Below are 23,939 nucleotides of genomic sequence, written 5' to 3'. Positions count from 1 at the left end.
ACAGGTGGGCCATGCTTACCAACAGGAAGAGGAAGGAAGTGAGGGATATATTTTGGGATGTGGGTAGCTGACCCTGAATAGTAATTCCCCTATAGTCTTAAAATTTTTTCTGAGTCAATTACTCTGGAAAAATCTTAGGACTGAGGCAGTAAGATCCAAGCAAGTTAAATACAATGTAACCACACAAGATTTTTCATTATTGTTATAGGAACCCCTTCCCACAGTCAACAAATCGTCTCAGGTGATTATGAACGCACTGTACCTTTGATGCAGCAGCGCAGGATGTACTTAATATTAAAATCAGTTTTAGGGTTTCCCTGGTGGCGCAGTGGTTAAGAATCTGCCTGCCAATGCAGGGGACACAGGTTCCAGCCCTGGTCTGGGGAGATCCCACATGCCGCAGAGCAACTAAGCCTGTGTGCCACAACTGCTGAGCCTGCGCTCTAGAGCCTGCAAGCCATAACTACTGAGCCCGCGGGTGCGTGCCACAACTGCTGAGGCCCGCGTGCCTAGAGTCCGTGCTCCGCAACAAGAGAAGCCACTGCACTGAGAAGCCCGCGAAGAAAAGCCCCTGCTCACCGCAACTAGAGAAAGCCTGCGCACAGCAGCGAAGACCCAATGCAGCCAAAAATAAATAAATAAAATAAATAAAAAAAATAAGTTTTATACTGTTAAGTTAAAAAAAATAACGTGCAGATGAATGTGTATAGCACTTGTGTTAAAAAAAAAAAAGCCCTCTGCTTGTCTGCGATGTATACAATATTCCTGGAAGACTTCACAAGAAACTGGTAAAATTGGTAGCCATTGGGAGAAGGAACTGGTAAGCTGGGGGAGAAAGGAAGTAGTATGAGTTTTCATAAGTAAACCTTAGGTACCTTTTAAATCTGGAGCACATACATGCATGCATTAAGAAATAAAAAATAAATACATTAAAAAAATAAATAACTAGCTTTTATTATCCTCAACAACAGAGGAAAGTCAAGCCTGAAATCTAAGGGTATTAAGTAGCCCCACCATGGAGGGTGGAAGCTGTGGCAGCACCTGGAAGAGCTTCCTCAGAGATTCCCTTAGTCTGGCCACCCTGCCAGAGGCATTTCTAAGGAATCAGGACCCACAGTGATCAGCAGGGAGGAGAACAATGAGAAAAGCTTTCCAGCCTGAAATCAGCCTCTGTCCAGAGCTAGCACCTGGCAAGATACAACTCACTCTTCTGGGGGTCACATCTTTACTGGAAGGTAGGTGAGAATTCACACCTGTGACACCAAATCTCCTCCTCTCTTGGTGTCTCTCTCTCCTATTCCTCTCTGATTCCACATTCCTCTGCTCTTTGGCCACGGTGTTTGATTTCTGAGAAGAGAATGTTGAACAAGTCAAGCTCTTGTCACTCTGAGTCTGAACTCTCATTTGACTTGGAAGACTTATGCTTTCGTTTTTTCTTCTTTTTCTTTTCTTTCTTCTTTTTCTTATGCTTCTCTTTCTTCTTCTTTTTCTTGTGTTTCTCTTTACATTCTGAGGAACTGGAGCTGCTCCCATCTTCATCTGATGTTGAATCCTCCAGTAACTGTTTTAACTGTTGTATCCTAAACACATAAGATTGACCAAAGAAATACATTCAATGTAACGTAAAAAATTCTTTTAGATAAAAATATAAGAACAGTAGTGAGGGTGAAAAATGTCACAAAGCATCACCTCATTAAAGACAGTACTTATTTTTGCATGTTTTCCCCATTCTTGTCTACACTCCTGCCTATTTTACATGACTGTAACCAGTGTACAAGCTATTTTGTATTCTTTTCACTGTCCTAAATGTTTCTGTATGTTTCCATAGTCCTTACTATTATAACTTCTAACAGATGGATACTTTCCTAAATCATTCCCCCACTGTTCAAGTTCATACTAAGTAATCTACCTCCTCAACAATTATAATTCAGCACAGGGAACTATACTCAATATTTTGTAATAACCTGTAAGGGAAGAGAATCTGAAGAAGAATATATGTTATGTATATATATTATATATAATAATTATATATAATTATAGTTCAGTATCACCAATTTGAAAAAATACCCCCCAAACCCCAAAAAAAGTCCTCTTGTTTTTTCACCCTGTCTTTAACCCTGTCTAGGAATTTTTAACAAAAGCTCAGATCTTTAAAGAAGATCTAGAGAAGATAAATTACAGTTGCCAACGTCAACTATCAGTGACATGAGTGGGCTGGGCCAAGCCCATTGCTTTAAGTTAACCCAAGTAGAACAGGCTGGCCTGCTCATTCCCCACACACTGGCTTTTTCAGGGACTATTCCTGTCTTCCAAGTATTTTGCAATTAAAGTACCATATTTACTAAAACCACTCCTCTAATACTGGAATCAAAAAATTTTTAATTTATAAAGGTTCTAACTATATAATTTCAAACTTTAAGAGGATATTGTTATCATCTGGACAATCTCACCTTACATCCTTTTCATGTCTTTTATTCTCTCGAATGATGTCGTACATGGGATCTTCATGTGCCTTGAGGGTTAGAGAAGGTTATGGTTAGGTTAGGCTTCATAGACTGTTAAATTAAATCCCTCTTTCACTGAAACTAATTTTTTCCCCTCCTGTGTGGTATGATTTTATATTTAATACGTTCTAATCCTTCCTAAGGGTTACCATCATTTCAAACTCCTGGAGGCTATAAAAAAGATTTTCCAGTTATACAAATACAGGGTATAATTTACATAGCCTTTATAAGGAAATAAACCATGGCAAAATCATTATTAAACACCACTCAAGGTTAAAAATCTTGAGGTAATTCTATTTGTTCTATGTGGAAAGATGATCAAGAGATATTATTAAGCAAAACAGGTGATTTGGAAATGATGCGTAAGAATGATTCATTTATAGGTACACAAAAACATACTGGATATGACCAAAGAGAAGTCTGGAAGTATATTCAAGCTACTTACTACAAATTCCCTCTGGGGAGAGAGGCAAGATTGGACTTGAAAAATCAATTGTGAAAAACCTTACTGTAATGTTTCCATTTTGTTAAAATAAGGCAAATTTATTCTTATGATATTTGTATAATTAAAAGCTACTTAAATTACTTAAAAATATGAATACACAGAATGAATTTTATGGCATGTGAATTATCTTTAAAAGTATGTTTATTATAAAATTTTTACATATCAAAGAAAACATAAAGTTAATAATATCTATTATTTTACCAGCCGGGATATCCACTGTTAATATTTTAGTGTGGTTCTTCCAGTCATTATTCATAATTTACAGAAGATTATAATCATGTTATATATACAACCCTATTCTCTTTTTCACTTATGCTTTCATGATTATCTTCCTATGACATTACATATTCTTTTAAAACATAATTCTTAAAAGCTATATGATTTATATGTTGTGGTAACTTATGTTGTATATTGGACACTGCAGTTGTTTCCTATTTTTCTTCAGTTTCTATTTTCTAATCATATAAATAATTCTGAAAGTTATCCTTATACATTCATAATAATTTGTGCATACTGATGTTGTTATATCCTTAGATCAATTCTTAGAATTTAGGTTCCTAAATTTTAAAAATATGAATATGTTTCAGTTTTTGAGATTTATCATTAAATTATCTATTACAGGCACTGTAAAAGTTGACATTCCAGGTAGCAGTGATTTATCCAGAATATTTTCTGTAAATTAGTAAAATGAAAACCCAGTATTTTAAATATCTTAAAATCCTTGGAGAATGTTTATATACCCCTGTTTGATATGCTGATAATCCCAATATATCCAGTAATAGCATAGTTAAATTGACCAAAACAGTTACTGAATGGTGAGTTAACCCTGGGAGGTGACTTTGTTAAAGTGATGAAATGATAGATTGATTTTACTGCCATCTAAAGAGGGTACATCGTTTATACACACACTTCCAGTTTATGGTAGAAAAATATACAGACTTTAGACAAAGACTGGGAAACTAGAACCCTGATTTTATTTATGAAATATGAGTTTTTTACATAAGTAAAAAAAGACTGACTGGGGAATTCCCTGGCAGTCCAGTGGTTAGGACTCTGCGCTCTCACTCCTGAGGGCCCAGGTTTGATCCCTGGTCAGGGAACTAAGATCCCACAAGCTGCATGCCAAAAAAAAAAAAAGAAAAAAAACTAACTGAATTGATAAAAATGCCTGCTTCAGAAAAAGAAGCACTGTTCCCAAGACAAAAGCAAATAACATTTTAATACGCATTTTTTTGTTAATGAACTAATCTTTCACACAAATTCGATTTAACAGAGATGTAGTTAACACCAGATACTTTGGGTTAAAGGCTTTCGGAATGTATTTTATGTGAACCTCCAGTTCACTGGTGACTGCCTGATTCACCAACATTCATCATCTCCAGTAAACGTAAATTGACACTCTGGGGTTTTACTTACTACTCTGAACTGTTCTAACTTTTGGTTGCCTTTGATAAAGAAAGGGCATTCTTTGTCGCCCGTTCGGTGACCATACCGTTTACAACGCCAACCTGAAAACAAAGAAAAAGGGATATATTTCTGTAAGATAATGCATTTTTACTCAATCAAGATAAAGGTATCAGTAGATCATATTAAAGATATTCTTCATTAGATTCCAATTTTAAAAGCAAATATAATTAATGGATGAGCCATGTAAGATCCCAGAAAAGAGAGGGAAACTAATTACTTCCTCAAGTATCCTTTAATCGTAGAGGTTTAGAAATGAACCAAGTACTTACTAAACAATCCCATGCAAAAAGCAAAGTGTGATTTTTTTGTTTTTTAACTGTGTTACAGGTTGAATTGTGTCATCCCGTCTGCTTCCCCACTGTATTGAATTGTCCTAACCCCTAGTACCTCAGAATGTGACCTTACTGGGAGACAGGGTTTTTAGAGAGGCCTGGAATACATCCTTCCCTCACAGCCCTCAGGAGGACACCCTGACTTTGGACTTTTAGCCTCCGGAACTGTGAGACAATAAGTTTCTCGTTTAAGTCATACAGTTTGTGGTACTTTGTTACAGCAGACCTAGTAAACTATACAGGCATCAAGCAACTCCAACCAAGGAGGTCAGGAAGCAGGAAGAGGGATTATAGGTAAGATCAGCCCAATTTGCTCCACGCTGGTAGCTACTGAAAATATGTAGTGACAGGGAAATAATGTTTTCCCCTTTATATTTTTATTTGAGAGTTGGTAGTAGGAAACCATTGGGAAAAAATGAAGTTTAGGGATTCTCTGACCTGCCCCTGTCCTTATCTCCCCACTATTTCCACCTGGGGAAGAAGGAATGCACTCTTAATGCAAATGCAGACCGCTTCAAACACATGTCTGTCTTTATGATAAAAAGGGGGGGATTTTAAATGCCACGGATTGATGTGTGGGTATCAAGAAGGATCCATACCATCTGTGATCAAAACTCTTTGTTAAAGGAAGGGTGATCCTTGTTACTCAAAGTGTGGTCAACGGTACAGACCAGCAAGATTAGCATCACCTGGGAGCTTGTCAGAAATACAGAATCTCAAGCCCACCCTAAGTTTGAGAAGCTCTGCTCTAGATAACACTAGGATCATGGAAATCAATGAATACGGGGTTATGTGTGCATGTGTTTTTCCATCTGGGATGGATCCAAGTTTTGTGGAGTCTGACGCTTACATAAATTAAGGAGAGGAAGGGCTCTTTAGGCAAATTTTTATAGAAAGAAAGAACCATATGACTACACTGGTGGGACTCCAAAGACCTTTGGAAGGTACAAGGGAACCTAAAGGTTAAGCTTCATTAACTTCATGTAAAACTGGTTCTGGTCCAGACTAAACACTTTTAATTTGCAAGTCAATGAAAAGAACTGGGGCTTCCCTGGTGGCGCAGTGGTTGAGAGTCTGCCGGCTGATGCAGGGTACACAGGTTCGGACCCCGGTCCGGGAAGATCCCACATGCCACGGAGCGGCTGGGCCCGTGAGCCATGGCCACTGAGCCTGCGCGTCCGGAGCCTGTGCTCCGCAACGGGAGAGGCCACAACAGTGAGGGGCCCGCATACCGCAAAAAAAAAAAAAAAAAGAAAAGAACTGTAAAATGGTAAGTGAAGCACAACTAACTACCCTATCACAGAGAGGAGCGGTTTTTAACCATAATTTAAAAAAAAAAGAAAAAAAGAAAAAAGAAAGAAATGTAATCAGTTTAATATGGGATTCAACTCTGAAAATAATAAACACAAAGGGTTTACTTAACTAAATTTATGATATAACTATTACTGGGACAATGAGATATATGAAGGGTATGTGTATGAGATGGGATGGAGGAAGAAAAAAAGAGCTGAATTCTTGTCTTCTATAGGAAGAAGTCAACAGATAATGAAGAAACCTGAAAAATCAAGGGGCAGGAATGTAATCCTGTTATCTAGATACACAGGGATAGGGACTTCCCTGGTGGCGCAGTGGTTAAGAATCCGCCTGCCAATGCACGGGACATGGGTTCGGGCCCAGGTCTGGGAAGATCCCACGTGCCACGGAGCAACTAAGCCTGTGTGCCACAACTACTGAGCCTGCGCTCTGGAGCCCGTGAGCCACAACTACTGAGCCCGCGTGCCTACAGCCCATGCTCTGCAACAAAAGAGGCCACTGCAGTGAGAGGCCCGCGCACTGCAATCAAGAGTAGCCCCCGCTCGCCGCAACTAAAGAAAGCCCGTGTGCAGCAATGAAGACCCAACACAGCCAAATTAATTAATTAATTAAAAACCCCCCAAAAACCTTTATAGATACATAGGGATAAACTTCAAAACAACCTTCCTAAAAAAGGTTGAGGTGGTCGCCTTTTAGGTGAGGGGAATGAAGGAAAGGGGCTGAGAACCGATATATTAATTATGTGCGTGAAGAATCTTTGTACAAAAAAATGTCTTTAAAGGCAGCCGTATCCTTTCTTCAAATTCCGTCTTACGCTGGATGAAGATGCTGCTGCTCTGGTGTGGTGGAGGGTGTGCACACAGAGCTCTACCTGTTCCAGACCCATCCTCTGTGGCCCAGAGCTCCTCTCAGGTTACCTGGATAAAACCTCAACACCTCTGATGAGGATGACTGACTGAGGTAAGACCCAAGGGACCACCCTCCAATGCATCCCTTGTCCCCCATGGCATTTCTACATGGAATATCCTTTCTGTTACAGGAATATTACTGAAGCGTATACTCCGCAGGTAGCTACGGCCCTGTGGAAGACCATTTTCCTTACAGCCAGAAGCCCTGGAGTCTAGGCACTGCACTGCCTCTTACCACAGAACACTTAATAACATATGCAAGGCGGCTTCCTCATCTATAGCACAGAGATCATGCCCTGACTTTAGCAGGGCTGTGGTGAGAATGAATTAAAAGAAGTGAACTTGTTTGTAAACAGTGGTCTATAACTTGCATGTATTGAGGGTGTTACTTGAAACCCTTCCACACTCACACTGCATGACTTTGACTTCTTTCCCCAGTGGCATCCAAAGTCCTTTGGTTGGTGCGTGGGCCAGAAATTCCCTGGCATGTTCATTGCCTGGGACATCTGGTATACAGTCTTCTGGCTTAGTCTCATCTTCCTGAAAAGGAAACAGTGTGTAAGCTGTGCGGCAAAAAAAGCACCGGAACTCTCTCCCACCTGTCTGAGAACACAGCCCTGCCTGGCTTTCTCATGGGCTGGAGATCCCAATGTCATCATAAGTTACCCTCTGAAGAGCTAGAAAGAAAGACAAATCATAACTGACAGAAAAAACGGAAGTAACTATACTAGAAGAGCTAGCTATACCATGAAAACAAAGTAGCTGTTCTTAGAGAAGAGTTACTAGTGTTTACATAGGATTGATCTGTGAGCTCCAAATTGATTCTAGATCACAAAAATTAGATTCTAAGATCACAAAAGGTTTTCTGCTAACTTAAAAGCTTTGTGGAATGAGGCAGAATATAGAGTTAAACAAGTAAGGTTTCCTGGAATAATAACAATGTGTTAGAGTAAAATAGATTATTAGACCTTGAAGGCCACTGTCATGTTTTATAATCTCACACATGCCGTATTAGTGAGATGTATTTTCATTACCAAATAACTGCACTATATAATTAAGGTGCTGTTTTTTTACCTTATGATTTTTTTTTTTTTTTTTTTTTTTTTTTTTTGTGGTACGTGGGCCTCACTGTTGTGGCCCCTCCCGTTGTGGAGCACAGGCTCCGGATGCGCAGGCTCAGCGGCCATGGCTCACGGGCCCAGCCTCTCCGCAGCATGTGAGGTCTTCCCGGACTGGGGCACGAACCCGTGTCCCCTGCATCGGCAGGTGGACTCTGAACCATTGCGCCACCAGGGAAGCCCTTACCTAATAATTTTTTCAAGTTTCCACGAATATTAAATTTATAATGGAAGAATGTTTTCTAAAAATCTTTTTTTTAAGTTGAAAGTTACCAAAAAGAAAAGGTTACTTTGGCCTTAAGTCCTCTAAGTCTCGCTCCTGCAGAAAGACACTGACACTGTGGCCAGGGTGCTGGAGGAGGGACTCCTGCAACAGGTAGGGCTGGACTGGATGAGCTTCACGTCTCCTCAGAGTCCAGTGTTCTCTGAGCTGATGACATTCAAGAAATCAGCACCGGGGGCGGGGGGGTCAGAGAAGGAACATGGGGCAGGAGAGCTTTGAGGAGATGCAGTCACAAGTGAGACAGAAAGAATGGGAGTGAGCGCTGAGGAACACTCGGGGGGCCTGCAGTGGTTTCTTAGGGGACAGACACAAGGCTGATTAAATTTCTGCAAAGGCACAGGCTGTGACAAAGCCCAAAGTGCATGAACCGACTGCCATCTGCAGGGAAGACACAGAACTATCATAAAAGGAGGTTCAAACCTTATGCAGCTGTTTTTCGTAAGTGACTGAGTCTGAGCACTGAGTCAAATCTGTCTCAGAGAAAAACCAAAAGTACAAACTTCACACTGACCTTGATAAGTCCAGGAGGAGGTTTTTCATAACTAGAAAGGAAGAAAACACCAGTCATGAGCCATGTTCATAGGAATGTAACACATCTCAATCAGCAAAAGGCAACTGCAGACCAAAATAAAAAGGATATTTTTAGTAAGAACTTAAAACCATATTATAATTAACATAGTTAATAAAATATGCCTAGCAGTCAGAGGTCTTATATAAATAAACTGATGCTATACCATATCCTGCTGGGATATAGCACTTAAAATCACCAAAATAATAACTAACTTGGTGTCTTAGGACAATGATTTTATTTTTGGAAGAAGGGAAAGCAAGAGATTGCAGGGAAAATGTGAGGTAACAAGAGCCTTGAACGAATTATGGTTCCAGCCTGTCATTACAGTTGTTGGTTGATTTACCTACCATAACTTCCAGCTTCCATAACACTGAGAGGCTCATGGGGGTGGGGGTGTGTGAGTGATCTGTTCTGACAAGGGTGGGGGCTGTGCAGAGGGGAGGGAGCAAAGCCTGAGGGAAGGGCCTGTTGTAGGGGAAGGAGGGGAGGGTGATCTGTCCCAGAGGCTCCCCCTCCCACCTCGCCTTCCCCCTCCCCCTCCCCCAGCCCCAAAAGCTCCGGATTCAAGATCCTCCCCACTGGCCTATCCTGTTTGCAGAGTGGGCTGCTGGGCTGCCATCTGCTGCGCAGCTCTCTGACTGCCCTTTATGTCCCTACTGACCTCCTGGGACTCAGGGATGCAGGACTCCTGCTTGGTGCCTGGACGACAGGCTGGCACTCAATGAAGAACTACCGCTAGAGAGGCAGGTGACTGATAGTGTGCAAATGTACTTCCCCTTCCACCAACAGAGAGAGCTCTCAGACCCCCAGGGTCCTGAGGATACAAATCATGCCTGTGCTCCCAACTCATTTCCACTTCTCATCACTCCGCTGGAACTTCTGGAAAAGGCTGATGGATGCCAAATCTAGAAAAGCAGCATCCAATGCTAGGGTTCATTTTAAACAAATCAGTTTTGAAATTTAAAAATTGAGATATAATTGACATATAACACTGTATTACTTTCAGGTGTAATTATGTTCAGTTTCAAGTACTGACACATTGCAGGCTATGCAGCACATAGCATGGGTGTCTGGCTTTTAAATGAGTGCCTAATTGACACAACCCCCTTCTTAAAGAAAAGTAGTTGGAGGGACTTCCCTGGTGGTCCAGTGGTTAAGACTCTGTCCTCCCAATGCAGGGGCACGGGTTCAATCGCTGGTTTGGGAACTAAGATCCCTCATGTCACATGATGCAGCCAAAAGAAAGTAGTTGGAAAAAGAGGCAGAACAACTGAACATCTGAGGTCTTTTCAATGCCTCTATAACGAAATTTTACTGAGAGAGGGCATCAGGATGCTGTGGCTGGTTTAAAACTGTATCTTGGCTCCAATAACTTGGAAATGGGGGATTCCCAAAGTTGCTACACACAGAAGGTGAGTTCAGAGATGATTAATTTTTTGAATTTTGTACAGTGAAAATAATAAATTCTAAAATGGTTAATCATTTATCTAATAGTCAAATAGATAGTAATTATCCCCAAACTAGTCAAAAATTGTTTAAGTTAAAAGAAAGAAAGCAGTAGTGTATAGGACAGTGTGCTTGGTATGGTTCTATTTGTGTGTATGGGAAAAGGGAGATTATATATATATAGGATACCTGAGGGAGGGAGCTTTATTTTTCACTTATATTTATTTACATGCAAATACACTGCCTCAATGTTTTTTAGTTACAAAAGAAAAATGAAATTAATGTCATCTTCCTTACACCTATGTTGGTATAAGCCCAGGCTAATAAAGGTCTGAGAGATAAACCAAAGGTTACTTGGGACGTAGGAAAAAAAGAAAAAAGGCCCAAAATATGCTAATAGGAGCTCATTTCTGCTATAGAGTTATACAGGCTGCATTTTTGTTTTAAAATTTCAATGTTATTTCTCTAATTGTTTCAGTAATTAAATCCTCACTCTTGCTCTAACCAACTTGCTATTTCCACCTACCAAAAAAGAACAGGTATATTAGGAGAAACTAAACTTAATTTTCAGGCGATATTGAAGGTTCAACTTAAAAACTTACTCCTTGCAGAAGTAACCAGTCAACAATAATCATGCCAGGCTTAGTGCTAAGTACCAGAAGGGAGAACTAAGGGGATAAGGGTACTCCTAAATGAAATCTAGAAAAGCCATAAAGTTGAAACTCCTCTCAGAAACACCCATGTAATTCTTGACAAAGGTACTTTGTAGCTTGGGACCCCCAGAGTGGAGGCCTCCCCAGTGACCCAGCTCATGTCACAAATCTAAACCGAAGTCAGCCTGAACTAATGGGAAATGCCTCACTGTCAAGGAAATCTGGAATACCCCAGTCACATCCTCCACCTCAGCTTAATTTAGCTTATCTGACCCTAGATAAGACGATGTGCTAGTCTGATAAGGAAATCCCTGACCCTCTAGCCAATCGTGCCCTATTTCCAAATTGCCTCACCTGAGGCCCCATAAAACCCGCTCTTGTTCAAAATCCCTGGGAAGAGTGTTCCACTGCATGTGAAGTGCTGTACTTCTCAGTCCATGGATTGTTTTCCCTTGAATTAAGGACATCAAACTCGTTAACAAATTGTATCATTTTTCTCTTTAGACATTCTTTAGAACTGTCTTGATAAAGGAGATGTTTTGTTTTTTTGGAGCAGAGAACCCTATATCCCAGCCAGAATGTTTTCCAGTTCTAAATCAGTGTGAATGGGCTTTGCAGGTAAAAAAATTTTACTTTGAATTGTGATCCACTCTCACTGCTGTCTACCTTGTGCAAGTTACTTAAACCCCCAGAGCCTCAATTTCCTCATGGGTAAATAGTTCACAGCAAACATGTGAAAGGCACTCCACAATGCTGGCTTCTGCCTCTTCTGTTGAAGAAAAGTTAGTGCTCTTAGTAGCCTCATGAGGCAGCTCAAGATTAGGCACTAGCACCATAAAGGCCAAGATCGGGACCCAAGAGAGAGGCCTCGCCAACCCTCACATCTTTTTACAGATCTGCAGCTTTACGGGGATTTACCAGCTGCTCCTAAGAGGAGGTGGGCATAGACCTGGCAGTGGACTTTCTAGACATCATCCCCAGCCGGGTTTACTACCTTTCTAGGCCATGCGACTCTTCAACATCTAGCTCCAGGGATCACTGCCTTTTCCCCATGCAGGTGAGCTGGTATAGGATCATGTCACCTAAGATGGCTGTTCTTTGGCTCTCTTTATATCCCCTATTTGATCAGTCCCTGCGCTTCACCTACACCTTCCTGCATGACTGACCTTCCCTCTTAATCACAGAACTTATTCAATAACTGCCTCTGTGCTTGCCCCGCCCCAGCTAACAGCTCCATTAGGATAGTTTATCAAAGTGAAAACCTCTGCCCTGTGACAGCTGATAACCTGAGGGGCTGTGAGGGACACACCTCTCTGCTGGTTTCCCTGGTAACTGATGAGCCAACCTGATGTCAATCCCCACTGTAACTGGTAAACCTCCCCACCCCCCAAGCAAAGACTGCTGTCTGTGTCCTGACTGCTGTCTGCTGTACACAGTGGGGTGCTGCTCCAGGACTTTGCTTCAGTCTTATAAGATCCCCTATCCAAGAAACCTTCAGTGTCTCTGTTGCTATCTCCAGGCTCTTTCTTTGGTCTTGTGGCTGGGCAGTTATAAGACTTGCAGGCCTGTGGGGTGCAGTGAGGTATATCAGAGGTGCAGAGGTGGTAGATCAGGGTTCAGCAAATCTATCCCTACCTCCTCTGAGGCTCAGCAAATCACCATGTGATTAGAGGACTGGAACTTTCAGCCCCACCTCCAGGAAGGTTGAATTAATCACTAATGGCCAATGATGAATCAATCAAGCCCCTATAATGAAACCTCTATAAATACCCAAAAGGATGGCATTAAGACAGCTTCAGGGTTGGTGAACACGTGAAGGCGCGGCATACCTGGAGAGGGCATGGAAACTCTACAGAGCTTCTCACATACCTTACCCTATGTATCTCTTCCATCTGGCTGTTCCTGAGTTATAACCTTTTATAATAAACCAGTAATCCAGTTAGTAAAACATTTTCCTGAGTTCTATGAGCTGCTCTAGCAAATTAACCAAACTAGAGGAGGGGGTTGTGGAAACCTCCAATTTATAGCAGGTACCAACCTGGACTTGCAAACATCTCTGCACTCTTCCAAATAAGGATTATGATGGAGGCGTCTAGTGTCCATCCTCACCCTCACTGTCACTAATCCAGGGCCTTTCTAAGATTTACTCCCTGAAGATTACACAATAAACAACTGGGTATAAGTAGAATTAGCCTTTTAGATACAGTACAAAGCTTTTTAGGTATGGTATTTCCAAAGCAAATTCTTAAATATTTTCCAATGGAAAGCTGTCGCATGTCATAGGCCTAGGCCTCTTTTAGGAGGAATAATGGAAATTTGCATAAATTGGGCAGGTGATACGGTCCATCAGCAGCCCTTCATTAGAAACATTAATGCTATGTCTTAGGCATTGGGACTTAAGGGAGTTTGGAAGGGAGGTGGTAAAGTCTATGTAAATATCCAGTAATCCGACAATAATTTATTTTTGCCATAGGAGTTGTATAAATAACATGGTCAAACTATCTATATTCCTCAAAAATATGTAAATGTTTTTGCCTAGATAGAAAAAAAATGTGACGGAACTGAACATTTCTTTTTTATTTTTTAATTTATTTTTATATTTTGGCTGTGTTGGGTCTTTGTTTCTGTGCAAGGGCTTTCTCTAGTTGCGGCAAGTGGGGGCCACTCTTCATCGCGGTGCACGGGCCTCTCACTGTTGCGGCCTATCTTGTTGTGGAGCACAGGCTCCAGACGCGTAGGCTCAGTAGTTGTGGCTCACGGGCCCAGTTGCTCCGCAGCATGTGGGATCTTCCCAGACCAGGGCTCGAACCCGTGTCCCCTGTATTGGCAGGCGGGTTCTCAACCACTGCGCCACCAGGGAAGCCCCTGGAACTGCACATTTTGAAATCTCTTATTATTAGCAATGGACTTCCCTAAAAAAGTCCATTTTAGAACTGTTTCCACAAGTGTAAAGGAATGTGGTTGATTTTTTTCCTAGGGCTAAACAATTCATTAGTTTAGGTAGCATGTTAAAAAGATATTTCTCAAAGATTAAGGTAATATTTAACTATTGAAAATAACAGATTTGGAAATGAGAATCGGAGTGTGTTTACTGAGTAGCTTGGCTTCTGTGCTGTGACAGCTGAGAAGTGTGCATTATCTTTGTAATAAATTCTCAAAATTAAAGAAAGTTAGTGGAGGCCCATTATTTTGTGCCATCTGTAAATCCTTGCCATTATATCATTCAGATTGTGACAGGTTGCCCTGGGCAGTATGAAGACTAAATTAAGATAAATTTTGATAAGAGATTATCTCCTAAATAGGCATGGGACAAAAAAATCTTTATTTTGCCAAGTACTTAATAATACTCTTTGTGTATTTGAGTGTTGGGGTAGGATTTCTTTTGGAAGAGTCCTTCACGTAAGCATACTCCATCCCAGTTGTTCCTGTAGCCTGGCCCTATGGGGGCTGGAAGGCAGAGATGAAACTCCACATATACTCAAAATGTCCGTTCTGTTATGCCCAGTAGCCCAGGAGCACTTGAGTGACAGAGCTGGAAAATGGACAGCAGCATGTGTGGAAGACTCAGATGCCTTTGGGGGCCTGGCAGGTATGGTAAGAGTAAGAAAAATTAAGGTCAGGTGTAAGAAAATGACCAGAGGAGTGTGAGGGTAACTAAAGAGGGCATACCAGGTGGCAAAAGGATTTGAATTCCACTTGTAAAAAACCACAGTGGAACTTAACATGCCTGGTTGACCAACTTACTTACCTGTCTTCCTTTCCCAGACTCTCTTAAAATGACAATTAAAGAAATAAAAAAAGGTTAGAAGCCACACAGAAATCCTGAGAGGGGATACAAGGCTGGAGACAAGAAAGGAAGGGAAAGAGAACTAAACCCTCATCTACTATAACATGAGCTTAATAGGTAACATTTACTATTCAATCGAAAAAAAGCAGTAAAAGCATATAATTCAGAAATAGTTAAATCCCAGAGAAAAAATTAAGTTTCCCCATTGAAGCCTTGGTTGGAGGGAAAGGTACAGGGAGTGTGAGTAGAGATACAAACCACTATTTTTTGAAATTAGACTTTTCATACTATTTAATGTTTAAACTACGTTAAAGTATTATTCTGGAAATACAGACTTCCATTTAAAAGGAAAGAAGCCTCTGAACTAGCCAAACTATAAATATGTCAACAGCCCAGAACTTTTAAAATCTCTGAACTGAAAAATCCCACTGGTCTGAGAATCAGACACCCCGGTTTCTCTTTAGTTTTGTTAGTTTACAGTTCCGTGTGTGCTTTATTAGGTTACTTAACTGCTGAACCTGCATTTTCTCATGTGCAAAAGGAGGTTATAAAAGGATGTCTGTGAGTGCGCTCTGAGCTACAAAATAAATGTAGAGTATTAACAACTATGTGGCATCCTACAGTTAGGATACTGAGGGCTAGGGGGTGGGGTAGGGCGGCTGAGCCCTGCCGGAACTTATCCTAGGGAACACTGTTCAACATCGGCCTTGCACAGGCAACAAAGAGCCTCCCAGAGTGCCCTGAAGGGGCCAGGACCGTGGATGCCAGCAATCCACAACCACTGCCCACTGAAATGAAATTCAGCTCAAGAGCCACGCTGAAAAGAGCAGGCCAGGCTACGAGGAAGTATGCATTTTGTGCCAAAGCTCCCAGCGGTTAATAATGAAGGATTAACCCTTTAAGGACTTTTCATGCTGTCTCAGCAATCATGAGAAGGTAGGTAATGGGAAGCGCCTAAAACAAATAATTCAGATAACTCAGTGAACACCAAACTTAGTAAAGTCAGACTTCTAAAGCTGATTACAGAACGACAGAAACACAGAAAAGAACCGCAAGGGTCATTAATCCAACCTTCCACCTGATGTTTAAATCTCCTTTACAACCAACCCTTCTCCCAGGGGTTATCTGGACTCTCTCCCGGGTAGCTGGGGGAGTACAGTGCCTCCTAGGTCAGGCCACGCTGACCAGCAAGAATCTATGACTCTGGTCCTAATTTTTCTTGTTGAGCTGGAACTGGCCTCTTTGTAGCTTCCACCCTTAACCCTGGTAAAAAAAATCCTGGGGACGAGAGAGAAGTCCACGCTCTCTTCTACCTGACAGCTCCTCCCGAAGAGTCAGGGACCAGGCCCTCACCCCACGTTTTTTCTTCCCTTCCTCAGCGCGCACTCACGTTACGGGACTGGGCTTTTTCCTCCCTAGCTAACAGCACTAGATGAAAAGAATGGGGATTTTACCCAGTTCAGAGCGAGCCCCTTGAACTGAGAAATGGGAAAGGACCCAAGGGCGCAGCCGCACTTCTCCTGTACTCAAATCCTGACCGACACCGACGTCGCCGCACGAGGAATAAAACCGTCGTTTCCGGCGGAGAAGCGCCCGCCCGCCGCCGCCTCGCGCGCCCGGGACGACCCTGGGGATGGAGCCTCCCCCCTCTTCCTCCAGCGGCTGAGAGTCCAGCGTCCCGCAGCCCGGGATCAAAACCCGCACCCGGCTCGCTGGGGACGGGCCCACCTGCCCACTCGCAGGTCTCCAACGCCGGGCGGGCTCCGCCGCGCGACCGCGGGCCCCGACCCCATTCCTCGCATTAGTCGGGGGCGGGCGTGACGGACTCACAAGGACTCCAGGTGCTTGAGCTGCTGCAGCTGCTGCGCGTCGTGTCGCCGCCGCCTCTGTTCCCGGCGGCGCTGCAGCTCTTGCTCCGGAGGCTCCCGCGGCCGCCGTGCGCCCCCTGCCCCCGCGTCGTCGCGCCCGGGTCGGGACGACATCGCGGCCCCGCGCGGCGCGGCTGAAGCGGCCCCGTGCGGCGCGGCTGAGGCGGCCGGCGCGGCGAAGACGGTACTTCCTCTGCGCTGCGCACGCCTAGCCCCGCAGCGCCCCCTCCCGCTGCCGATCCGCGTCCCGCCGGGCCGAGCCGGGTGTCCCCTCCGCGGCCGCCTGCACCGTGCCGCCGAAAGGCCAGCGCGGCCTCAAGTTGTTGATCGGAGCGCCGGGTCCTGCAAGTCAGGTCGGCTGGTGCCGGAGGCCGGAGCGCGCTCCCTGGCGGCGGCCAGGAGTCTCGGTGCTGAGGACGCTCTGTCGGGACCCTGAGCCAGTTCTGCGCGTGGCTGGGCCCCTCTCCGGGTCGGACGCCTCCCCTCGAGATCTTCGTCCCTGAAGGCCGGGAAACCTGTGCAAGTAATTTTCGTATTCCCCCAGTGTCTAGGCGTACAGGAGCTGCTCGTTACATGTTAGTAGGATTCATCTAGTTTTGGAAGAAAGCAAGGCTTCCACAGAAATTCTCCAATTTTCCAGAACATGTGATCCATGGTATGTATAGTCAGTGTAGTATACTGTATTCAGATAAGGTTTGGGTTATGGAAAAGAAAAGCTAATATACACTGTGTACTTTTTATGCGGTCATTGAGCTAAGCCCTTAATAGGAGTTGATTTAATTTTTAAAATCGTAATAAGTGCTGTACGTAATACCCATGTGTACTATCCTTATTTTACAGATAATGAGGCCCGAGAGTTAACTGACATGCCCAAGGAAACAGAACTAGTAGGTCATGGAGCCAGGATGCAAAAGTGTAAGGTGCTTAACTAGGTTGTGCTTTGAAACTGTATCTGATATATAATTTTTTCAGCCTTGAAATAATGGAAGAAGCTGCAGAGGAATTAAAAATAACTGCATAAGGGAAATGCTTGCCAAAATATTCAGTTGTTAATAACTCAAAGTGAAGAGCTCTTTCAAATTTATTCAAGAAAACACAAACACAGAAGCTATACACAGACATGTGAAATTATGCTGATATATGTTCTGGAACTTGGAAATGACCTCTTCCTCTAAGAATGAAGCCAATTAAAATCGTTGCATGAATGTATAATTCAGCCATTCATGTGTAACAGATCAGGACCCTGTGGGGGCCTTCCAGGATAGACCCCTCCCCCATATACTCTGCTATAGCTCCTGTTGGAAGTACCCAGATAATAGTATCTCATGCATATTTCCTGAGTTTTTCATTTGGTAAAAACCACAAGTGGAAGAAATTAACTACTTGATGATCATGAGCCCCAGCCCCCAGACCTTCTGGCACCTAAGGATTGATAATGTTAAATTAACCACCCAGTTACCTCAACATCAACCAATCAGAGAGTTGTGCAGTAGCTGATCACATACCCTGGGACGCCCCTCCCTCACCTTGCCTTTAAAAATGCTTTGGTGAAACCCTTCAGAGAGTTCAGGGTTTTTTTTTTTTTTTTTTTTTTGAGCATGAGCAAACAGTTCTCCTGGCATGGCCCTGCGATAAATCTTTCTCTGCTCCAAGCTCCAACATTTGCGTTTGTTTGGCCTCACTGTGTGTCGGGCACACAAACTTGCGCTCGATAACGATGGAAGTTACCTGGGCCAATAAATGACCTGTATGATATCTTATAAGACATCCAAATCCAGTCAAGAAGGGGGATATAGTCTTTGGAAGCTGTGATTTACAAACAAAGAAAATGTAATTGTGTTGCAGAAAGAAGTTGGTCTACAAAATCAAGAAGAAAACCAAGGGAAAGCAATCAGGTAGTGTTTTTCCAGCGCTGTTGTTATAGAACAGCACGTTCCGGGTGTCCCACGCACAATTCATATTCCTTCCTCTTCAAGGTAACAATGTACTGGATCAGCAGCACCCCAGCCACCAGGGCGCACACGCTGGCGCTTGCTACCGCGCTCACCCTCGCCATGGCCGCTTGATCCATGGACGGGGCCTCCTGCGCCTTCGGATCAAGAGAAGAGGTCGCTGGGTGGCTCGGGCCTCGGATGCTCCGCCCCAGAGACCAACCCAGACGCCCCGCCCCGCGCCGCCCTAGCCCCGCCTCCTAGGAAAGCCCCACCCACGAGCGGCGGGAAAGGAGAAAGGAGTGGGAGGGGCGTGGCTTGCGTCCCCGCCGGGGGGCGGGAGGTGGGTCTTCCTCAGAACCCGCGTCCAAGGAACTGTACAAGAACAGAAAAGAGGAGTCGAATTAATTCTCTCTCTCTCTCTGCTAATGAAGACCGGGCAGTAGTTCATTCTAGCTCCGCCCAGTAGAAATCTGATTCCAAACATCACTCAGAAAAAAATCCTCCGCCTTCCTCTCTCCTGACACCCAGGACTACAACCCCCAGAAGGCATCGGGGCTCAGCTGAGTTGCGCAGTAGCGTTCGTTGTAAAGTGCTATGACAACAGGGCGGAGATGGCTTGGAGTTAGGCTTGAGTGGGTAGGTGTCCCTTCCGCCGCTGCTGTCCTTTTTCTGCTACATCCCACTCACTGCCTCCTTCATCATTTCCTCCTCTTTGTGAGCAGCAGGTCTTACCGCTGTTCTTTCCTGCCTGATATCTGCCACGGGATTGATGCCGTTTTTCCTGCTTGTCTCTGAGGGTGACAGAGAGGGGATGCAGGGGAGCTACTTGGTGGGATCGCTCCAGCTCTGTGGAGCTGGTGGTGCCAGGTGGTGAGGCGCTGTCTTTGCCTGGGACGTGAAACAAGTTGGATCAGGAGAACGAGAGGGAGAAGTAAGGGTTGCTTTTTCCTGCACCGTCCGTTCTTGCTCGTCGTTCCAGCCCTGGAATCCTGGCAGACGTTCTTAAAGGGAAATCGGTGGAAGGAGAGTTCGAAGAAAGGTGGGGCAGGACCCACCTGACTCGGCATCAGGTAAGAAAGTATGTCTAGAATTAAACATCGGGTGCATGAATGCCCTTTCAGTGTTTTATTTTTTAGTCAGATTGATTCTCTGATGTCATATAATTTGGGGAATATAGGGCGATAGGTTTCTTATGAAGGATGCTTGCATTCAAAACAAAACAAAACGAAACTGCCAGAACAATGTGTGTGTGTGATCCTGTGAACATTTTTGAGAAAGGGTGATAAGAATTTTTAGAGATTCCTTTCAGGAATGTCACGTGGTGCACAAGCATTTTCCTCCTGTGACACTTCAACAGGTCTTGTGAGCAAATGGTCAAAACAGTTCCCATCCTATGACTGAAGTAGGATGCATGTACTAATACCCCCTAATTCCTTCTTGCAATAGGATTATTGCTTATCCTTCTCCCTTTACCTTGCAGACCACAGCAGTTTCAATGAGCTGAGGTGATATTATTAGCATCTTCCTTTCCCAATCAGTTCCTGCAATCGACTCCAGTTTCCTGGAGTTTTTTTGTTTGATTGTGTTTTTTGTTTTGTTTTTTTTGGCATCTCACTTTTTTTTTACTAAACATGCCAATAAAAAAAAATAAATTTATTTATTTATTTATTTTTGGCTGCGTTGGGTCTTCGTTGCTGCACACAGGCTTTCTCTAGGTTGTGGTGAGTGGGGGCTACTCTTCGTTGCGGTGCGCGGGTTTCTCATTGTGGTGGCTTCTCTTGTTGTGGGGGACAGGCTCTAGGCACACGGGCTTCAGCAGTTGTGGCACGTGGGCTCTAGAGCGCAGGCTCAGTAGTTGTGGCGCAGGGGCTTAGTTGTTCCGCGGCATGTGGGATCTTCCCGGCCCAGGGATCGAACCCGTGTCCTCTGCATTGGCAGGTGGATTCTCAACCACTGCGCAACCAGGGAAGTCCCTCCATTTTGATTTTTAAATGCACTCTTTTCTTTAATGGTTAAAGCAGGTGTACAATGCATGTTTGAGCAGATGTACAATGCATGATGGACAGGCTGTGAGACAGGCTGTTCTAGTTAGCATAAAGTTTACATTAAATCATATATAAGCCAGAATGACTTCCCCATACCTCAATATGTGAACATTTCTTCCATCAAGTGTATTTACAATGGAAGAGTTTTGGAGTTTGTCAAATGCTTTTTCTGACTCTGTTGACATGATTAGGTGGTTTTTGATTTTTATTTTATTGCTTTGGTATATTTCCTTAATTAATTTTGGGTGTTAAACTAACATTGTATTCCTGGGGTAAATTGCACTTGGCCATGGTGTATAATTCCTTTAATATATTGCTTGATTCACTTTGCTAGTGTTGTGTTGAGGATTTTTACATACATATTTGTAAGAGATATTGGTCTGTAGTTTTCTTTTCTTGTATTTGTCTAATTTTGGTATCAATGTACACTAGCTTCATAGAATGAGTTGGGAAGTGATCCCTCCTCTTTTATTTTTTGGAGAGGTTAGTGAACAATTGATGTTAATTAAGAAAAATATTTGGTAGAATTTACCATCTGAGCCTAGTCTTTTCTTTTTTTCTTTTTATTTGAGCCTAGTCTTTTTCTGTGTGTGTGGATAGTTTTTTGATTACTAATTCAATCTCTTTACTTGTTATAGGTTTATTTAGATTTTCAGTTTCTTCTGTATTCAGCAACAGATAGTTGGGAGCAGGACAAATAATGCTGATGTCCTGCCCTTCCTGGGAAGGTGGTTCTCTGATTGGGAGCTGTGGGGAGAGGGTTCTTGGCTGTACTACTCTGGAGTGCAGTTTCCATCTTGCTGAGCTAGGAGTATGGAGAGGAGTGAGTTGTAGTTTAAATACTACAGACTCTTACTGTTCTTACTGAGTTTTAGATTTTTAATGTTTCTTTATTTGTTGTATGCTCTTAGGACAATTTCCGGAGACTTGAAATGGTTGTTTTAAAAAATAATTTTCAGTTTCACTGGGAAGTGGGCCAGTGGAGCTTCTCACATGTCACGCTGAAAAGTGGAATTCTCTGAAACCTTAAATTGCTTAGCATATGGTTATGGGAGAAATATCTATATTATCAAAAGATTTCATCAGAGTTCCATTAGATATCAAGGTGCTCCAGTGTCTGTAAGACTTATATTTAAGAGCAAGTATAAAAGTGATTATATATAAGCTTATTAGGAACACAACTGCTGTGTGCAAAGAGAAATTTTTTGTAGGTGTGTTTTATTTATTCAAGCCAAAGGATTAAGCTTTTTTTTTTTCTCAGATAAACAGGGATATCCAGCAACCTTAAATTGTTCAGACTTGCTATCAAATCCATCTTTGAAGCCAAAGTGGAAAAGAACTCCCCTTTGAAACCTTTTGCCTTGTAGCTTACGCTGTCATTTAAAAATACATCAATTATTAGAAAAGGAAATTAATGATGTACAAATTGCACAAATGAGGGTTTGTGGTTTCTTAATTTCTTGGGAGTGGGCAGTGCGCCTTCCTCTGCTTCTGCCTTTGAAATTGGAGAGAGAGGCACCGGGAAACATACTACTGACCATCAGCCCAAATTGTTGGTTTTCCTATCGTTCACTAATTTTTCAAAGATGTAAGACGTTATTCAATAATTTATTGTCCACCATGGTAAATGTTAACACCTGGGTCATGGGGGAACCAGTATGCAGAATTTTGGCATAATGGAATTTATGCAGTTCTGCTATGTATTAGCTTATGTTTTGCCCTGGTATGAAAGTAAGTTGGTCTGAAATGAAGCAGCTGTGGTCTTGTGAGGAAGAGCGATTTGTTGGACCTAGGTTTGAAATTAGCAACCCCTCCCCCAACCTTTTAAAAATTAAAACAAAGCGAAACCAAAAAAAATCCCTCTACTAACCCATGCTTTTTCAGTGTTTTGGATATTAAATTGCAGGCAGTGACAGCCTAATAATACAAGGGTCTAGAGTAGGGACAGGGCATGCAGAAGCAAGTTTCTGCCATTAGCTGTGTGATTTAGGGGAGTCATTATAATCTACAGAATGAGAAGACCAGCTGATTGATGGGTACCTTCTAGCTGTTGAAGCTTTTGATTTTAAAAGTGAGTCTTTTTTTCAAACTTTGGAAAGGTAACTAACTGGTGACAGAGGTCACAGGAAAAAGGAAGAGAAGTAGAGCATTGCTATAAGAAAACATCCACTTAGACTATCAGGTATCTGTGCAACTAGTGCTTTTCAAATTTTGAGGTGCATGTGAATCACTTGGGGATCTTGTTTGGGGTGGGGTTGAGATTCTACATTTCTCACAAGCTCTTGGGTGATGCTGACCTGCTGGTCCAGGTACTACACTTTGGGTAGCAAGGAGCTGAACAATCTAGGAAAGGAGGGCTTTCAGAAGCTAATGAAGTGGTAGGTGACTAAGGAGAAATTGATAGAGCAGGAGAAACAGGAAGGAAATAAATGTTGCCAGTGGTATTTTGTTACTAGGAATAGATATTAAATTTTATGATAGAAGTCCATGAGAAATTAGTGCCTGATGTAGGACAGTTCCATTTACACACCATGTTGGAGAGTTAGTTTTTCATATTGGAGTGTTTTTCCCCCCATTATTCTAGCAAGCTGAAAAAATTTGTTCAGTAACAAAGGTTTTTAAGGCCATTTTCACATAATAGCTATTTTCATCTGATGCAGTCATGTGTGTTTATATTCAAACTACAGATACATGCACTTTTTCCCTTTCCTGATTATGCTTTTTATCCTTTTGAGTAATCATAGCTATGATGATGACTATATGATGACTATAGTGCTGTGAGTCCTCCTAGTGAATCATTGAATGGTATTGAATTTGGGTAGTATTCTGCCCTGTGCTGCAAGAGAATGACATATCTTTATTGAGGCAGTCCAATGGTATGGCGTATTTTAATTTTCCGATGTATCTCGAGTACATAATGAGAATATATGGTACTTATTAAGTACTGTTACTTCCCTATCAAATTAAAAAAGTCCAATAAAAGTATAATAGGAGTGTTTATTACATTTTTGAATACTTGCTGTGAGATTGGAAGTTTAGTCATCTGGCAATTTGTATGGTTACATAGTGCCATTATTAATAACAGCTGATGCAGATGTTTTTCAGAAACTCTCCCACATGTTAAAACTCATGATAAGTTCATTTACCTGCTATGTATTTTTCCTTCACTTTCATCAACACCTTGCCTTTACCTGACTACTTTCC

The 23,939-nt window shown here is 42.7% G+C and overlaps 2 protein-coding genes across 9 annotated transcripts in view; one reads left to right on the top strand and one right to left on the bottom strand.

The window, feature by feature from the left end:
• Window positions 1–1,247: 1,247 nt before the first annotated feature.
• On the bottom strand, window positions 1,248–16,917 carry RP9 (RP9 pre-mRNA splicing factor). Of its 2 annotated transcripts, none has more exons than XM_030857514.3 (6): window positions 16,719–16,917; window positions 8,943–8,973; window positions 7,441–7,570; window positions 4,426–4,517; window positions 2,451–2,512; window positions 1,248–1,580 (listed from the first exon to the last, which is right to left on the bottom strand). In XM_030857514.3, the coding sequence occupies exons 1-6, from the start codon at window positions 16,868–16,870 to the stop codon at window positions 1,382–1,384; spliced, it is 666 nt and encodes a 221-aa protein (XP_030713374.1). In that variant the 5' UTR covers window positions 16,871–16,917; the 3' UTR covers window positions 1,248–1,381. The 2 variants fall into 2 exon arrangements, with proteins under 2 accessions (XP_030713374.1, XP_030713376.1); XM_030857516.3 differs by having other exon boundaries at window positions 8,943–9,046; window positions 16,719–16,746.
• Window positions 16,918–16,929: 12 nt separating this feature from the next.
• The window catches only part of BBS9 (Bardet-Biedl syndrome 9), a 445,438-nt gene continuing 438,428 nt past the window's right edge, over window positions 16,930–23,939 (top strand). Inside the window, exons 1-2 of one of the 7 annotated variants that reach the window (XM_060305435.2) lie at window positions 16,930–17,411; window positions 17,597–19,760. The gene's annotated coding sequence lies outside the window, so the exon portion shown is untranslated. The remainder of the gene's footprint in view (window positions 17,412–17,596; window positions 19,761–23,939) is intronic. The other 6 variants (XM_060305434.2, XM_060305433.2, XM_060305432.2 and 3 more) reach the window with 6 other exon arrangements.

The sequence above is a fragment of the Globicephala melas genome, chromosome 9 (genome assembly GCF_963455315.2).
Source record: "Globicephala melas chromosome 9, mGloMel1.2, whole genome shotgun sequence".
Taxonomy (NCBI): domain Eukaryota; kingdom Metazoa; phylum Chordata; class Mammalia; order Artiodactyla; family Delphinidae; genus Globicephala; species Globicephala melas.
This window is presented reverse-complemented; position numbering and strand designations above follow the sequence as displayed.